Below are 4,777 nucleotides of genomic sequence, written 5' to 3' on the forward strand. Positions count from 1 at the left end.
AACATGCAGTTCCATTCGAATTCTCAGCCCCCAAGATCAGGTGCCCATGTGCAGTACAGTCAAAGGAGCCAACTTTTTGAACAGGGGAAAAGTGAGGCTAGAGCAGACCCTATCCAACAGAAAACCACCTTACCTGCAGGAGAGTGTGGCCACAGTTGTTTGTAGCAGCCACGTGAGCAGCCCATGCAGCAACAGCAGCAGCTATGCCTGGCTGAACATGGAGCCATGACCTGGGCAAACATCAGAGCCCTTCTAATTAGTCACGGCATTGCAGCCTGGAGCATCTTGAGGAGGGAGTGAGCAAGGCTCTTCCCAAGCCAACCTGGGCAACCCCCATCCCCACCATCAGTCATCTGCAGCTGCAGTGGTTTGAGCTGGGTTTATTTACTGTTGGTACCGCCAGCTTCTCCCAGGAAAGCACGACGGTATTCGTGGATGTAAAACTCACCGATCAATGCACAACACAACACACAGCGGTGCTGCCGCCATCAGGACCCGTCCTTGTCAGCTTGCAGCATGTCCGCAAAACAGCACCCACAGTGGATGGACAAAGGCTGCCAGCGCCCCGGTCCTGGCTGAGGGATGGTGAGTGACAGCCAGGGAGCCACCCAACAGTCCAAAGAGAGCCACCCCAGCAGGAAACGTTCAGAATCCACATCTCGCTTGTGGCGAGCCCTCTCCCCCTTTGAAGCCCGCTGTCCGTGTAGCAGCATTTCAGTGGCTCTGTTCGGGACAGGCAGCCATTCTCACACAAAGCAGGCCAGAGTCCCACACCTCATACACAGTCATTTGCCTTCTAGACACCATCGGCTTGTGACTCTGCCAACCGCAAGCCCCACTAGCGTGCCTGGCACAGCTCTGCAACCCCAGCTCAGAGCTGAGAGAAGCCCAGGTCAGGCTAGCACATTGCACATGCCCACACAGTTACTGCCTTACGTGAGCCCTCACCACGTGCTTCCCACCAGGAGCGTGCCGCAGAGGCTCTCCCCGGTGCCACAGCTTCAGCCTCAGCTAGTCTCTGTGAGGGCAGGTGAAATGCAGACCAGGCAGATCTTCCCCTGGCTGGGCCCTCAAAGTGCAGAGTGCGAACCCACCCCGCAGTCTCCCTGGTTTGTTATTTTGTGGGTGAATGGCGGGTCAGGGTGTGCATTCATCTCCTTTGGGTCAGAACTGCCATCTGTATCAGGTCCAGTCGCAGGATGGTTTGCAGTCACAGAGGGGACTCTGCTCGGCAGATGAACCAGATCTCATTGCGGCGCTGAGGGACACTGGGATTTTCATAAGCAGCCACGATGTAGGTTTCCCGGAGCACAGTGTCTGTGGAGCCCAAGAGCTCCCAGAAGAGACTGATCTCACGCAGAATTGTCTCCTCAGTGGTCATCCCGTAGAAAACCCTGCAGCAAACGGAGCAATGTAAGCGACAGAGCCAGCACGTTCCCCCTTCCCATAGCCAGGACTCCCATCCCTCTGCCCAAGGAACCACAGCAGCCATGCAGGGAGTTCATACACCTCTGCTGAGCTGACAAAACACCTCTGGTGCTGGGGTCACCTGGTTATAACCCGGAGTGGTGCCCTCTCGGTGATGTGGATTTCGGGGTCCGTGGGAACAGGGGGGTTTTGCTGGAACTCTCCCGGGAGATAATAGGCAGTTAGGACCTCACGCTCCAGCTCAGTCCCCTCCTTGGTCAGGTGGATTTCATTGAGCACTGGGACTGTCATGCCCAGATAGCAACCTGGAAGGAGGTAGGAAGGCAGTGGGCACAGTGAGATGGCTGGGTCAGTGGTGGCAGCCCTCCTCCTCCCCACTCCAGATGAACAGTGGCAGGGCCCTCCCTCTATGCAGCCTGCCAGCCCCCTCCAGCCCCTGCCTGCACACACCTACAGAGTTCTCCTTGCAGATGTAGCGCATGAGCTTCATGAAGCTCATGGAGATGCTCTGCTCATACAGGGGTTCCCCCTTGGTGACACACGCCCACTTCCCAGCTGGGTACTGCCGTTCCTCGTAGGCTGCTTCCTCACACTGAAACAGGCCACAGATAAGCCAAGTCAGAGTTAAGCACGCTGACAACACTGCAGCACTTGGGTGGCAAAACCAACACTGACAGGCAGGAAGCGGGGAGATGGGACCCTGTCAAAATGAGACACCCCCCTCCCCAGCTAGTCAGTGACTGGCAGGGGAGGCCGGAGACGGCAAGGGGAACTGGCCTCACACACACCTCAGACAAGGACACTTAACGGCATCGGGCAAAAGTCAGCGAAAGGAAAAGCACAGACAGGGGACAGGGAGGCTTGGAGGCTCCTGGCGTGCACAAGGAATGCAGCACATCCTCAGCAAGAGGCACAGGACTTTTCTGCTCCTCTCCAGTCGCTGTCCTGCCTGCTCACAAGGATGGTCTGATTCCAGGCACCCAAAGGCCTCCAGTAAGGCTAATGTTATTCTCAGGTGCAGTGCCTTTTCCCTGGAGCACTGCGTGCCCAGAGGTCAGCAAGCAAAAAGCCTCTTGCTGAGCAGAAGGGAAAGTCTGGCAGAAGAGCTCTAGCATCCAGAAGAGCTGTGAAGGTTGGAACAAAACTGCTCTGAGATCCTTCTCCCATACCAAGAAGTGACAGGAAGAAGAAGAGACATGAACCCAGCTGGTGCAGAGGGGAGAGCTTTGCGGGATGGGTCAGAATCTCTATTTCCAGCACAGATGCCCAGTCTTCTGGACAAACCCAATACAGAAGTGGGGCAGGGGGAGTGGGGAAATTGCATCTGGATCTTGGCATGGTTATAACCACAGGTACCACATGAAGAGGGGCTGGGAAGTTGTAGCCAGCACCTGTCTTCCTGCTCTCAGCTTGTTCTTCAGCCAGATTAAAGTGGTTCACGCGACAACTTTGTTCCACAGAGCTCGAGGCACCTGATCAAACTTCTGTGCTCCACAGCTCTGCTGGTGGTGACTGAGCCAGGAAGATGTGACCAGCCTCAACACAGCGCAGCCTCCCTGTGCCTCCCTCCGCACCAGGTTTCTACTCAGAAAGCCAAACCAAAGGCAGAAGGAAGGCATCCGGGCTGCTCGTGTGCATCAGTGGGGTGCCAGGAAGAAGAGTGCCCTAAAACACAGCAGGCCAGCCCGCTCTAGATGGGGTCATGCCTGCGATCGTCCCACCAAGCAAAGCAGAGCAAGGGCATTTTCCAAGCAAGGAAACCGCCAGTCCCTCTAGACTATTTGCAACTCTCATCTGCCACATCATCTGTGAATAAACTTATCAGCCCAGCAAGGCATAGTGTCTGGTCCTTCCACACCCTGATCCTTATTAAGCACCACCACTCTAGAAGGTGAGACCGGGCTAAGGGAAAAAGTGAAGATGCTTCACACAGACCCACTGGCAACAGGTCCCTGCAATGTCAGCTGGGGAATGTGACTGAGTTCTGACAGAGTAAGGCTCTGTAGGTGGCATAATAATTCACTTGCCTCCAAGAGGATGAGGGCTTGTAGCACTGACAGCTCAGGAGGAGCAACCAAATACTACTGACCGGCCCAAGCCTGGGAAACGTGTCTTCAAGGGCCCCAGCTCCAGAGTCCCCTCAGCGCTAATGCCAGGAAGTGGCTCCCATCTCCTCACCCAGCCCCAGAGACAAATTCCAAGAATCCTCCTCAGGCACAGAGAGGGTGCCAAGAGCAACAAAAGATCTTCAGGCCCCACAAAGTCTTGAGGCCTCATTCCTGCCTGGGACCAGCATAGGTAGGGAAGCGCCCAGACTAAGTCCCTAGAACCCCAAAGAACAGGGGAAGAGGGAGCGTGGTAAAGCCCCAGTTCAGAGCTGCACAGCCCACATGCTCAGACGTGTTTTACAGGCAGGAGGGCTGGACCTCAGCCCAGAAGAAACTGGTTAAGCTCTCCTCATACAGAGGACAATTGACAGATATCTTCTTGGTAGCAAGCCCAACCAAGCCTGCAGAGACACAGGAACCAGTCTGACAAGCGCTTCTTCACAGTTATTTCTCAAAGCTCAGAAGTATCCTTTTGTGCAAGAGATGAGAGGAGGTGTGCAACTTAGCCAGCAAGAACAAGGGATCTTCAGGCAGAAGCTACCACGTTTGGCTTGGCGGTTGTGACAAACAACAGCACACGCTCAGGTCTGACGGCCAGGGCGACAGGCCCTGCGTTCCCCACAGAAGCACCCTTACCTTGGGCCACCTGAGACCTCCAGCTCCACCAGCAGCCACATAACTAGCACAAGCACAAACCCAGCCAGACTTCGAGCTATGCAACAAGGCGTTTTGAGCACGGCAGGGAGCGGGCTCCGAACTGAAAATTCACTCTCTTGGATGCGCCCACCCTAACAGACGGCAGGTTGGTAAAGGAGGCAGCTGGAAGCCAGGAGACCAGAGAAAGCAGCAAGCCTAGTCCGATTTTAAAAGGAACACTGGGAAGTTGAGCACCGCTGTTGCTCAACGGAGGAGAAGATGCAGGAATGGCAGAATGCTGCACCACTCCGGAGTTGCCATCCTGGCCGCAGTGCTTCTGCAGAAACCTCTGCCAGGCTGCTGTACGTATGCGGCCGCCTGCTCTGCGAGGAAGACGCTCGTCCTGCTCCCCCGGCTGGCACAGCCTGACCACAGGCAGGCAGCGGCCGACCCCGGGGTGCGCGGAGAGGCGCAGGCCTCACCTTGTGACGCTGCGAGAGGGTGACGTAGGGCACGGGCTCGCGAACCTGGTTGTGCCGGGTCATCTGGACGATCGGGCCTGCCATGTCTGTAAGGCAACGCACAGGAAAGGCGAGGCTCGCCCA

General features: G+C 56.2%; 1 protein-coding gene across 1 annotated transcript; it reads right to left on the reverse strand.

Annotated features, from left to right (window-relative positions):
- Nucleotides 1–1,210: 1,210 nt before the first annotated feature.
- On the reverse strand, nucleotides 1,211–4,738 carry LOC104162943 (heme-binding protein 1-like). Its single transcript, XM_009701790.1, has 4 exons — nucleotides 4,655–4,738; nucleotides 1,879–2,020; nucleotides 1,550–1,733; nucleotides 1,211–1,394 (listed from the first exon to the last, which is right to left on the reverse strand). Exons 1-4 carry the CDS (start codon nucleotides 4,736–4,738, stop codon nucleotides 1,211–1,213), a joined length of 594 nt encoding a protein of 197 aa, XP_009700092.1.
- Nucleotides 4,739–4,777: the final 39 nt, after the last annotated feature.

The sequence above is a fragment of the Cariama cristata genome, unplaced genomic scaffold (assembly GCF_000690535.1).
Source record: "Cariama cristata isolate BGI_N322 unplaced genomic scaffold, ASM69053v1 scaffold34356, whole genome shotgun sequence".
Taxonomy (NCBI): Eukaryota; Metazoa; Chordata; class Aves; order Cariamiformes; family Cariamidae; genus Cariama; species Cariama cristata.

Bases quoted from the DNA above. Each gene is read 5' to 3' on its own strand.
- LOC104162943 (XM_009701790.1), bottom strand. From the start codon at position 4,738: ATGGCAGGCCCGATCGTCCAGATGACCCGGCACAACCAGGTTCGCGAG. The intron at 2,021-4,654 runs GTGAGGCCTGCG...GGCCTGTTTCAG, and splicing joins CCCTCTCGCAGCGTCACAAG to TGTGAGGAAGCAGCCTACGA. The intron at 1,734-1,878 runs GTGTGTGCAGGC...ACCTCCTTCCAG, and splicing joins CTGCAAGGAGAACTCTGTAG to GTTGCTATCTGGGCATGACA.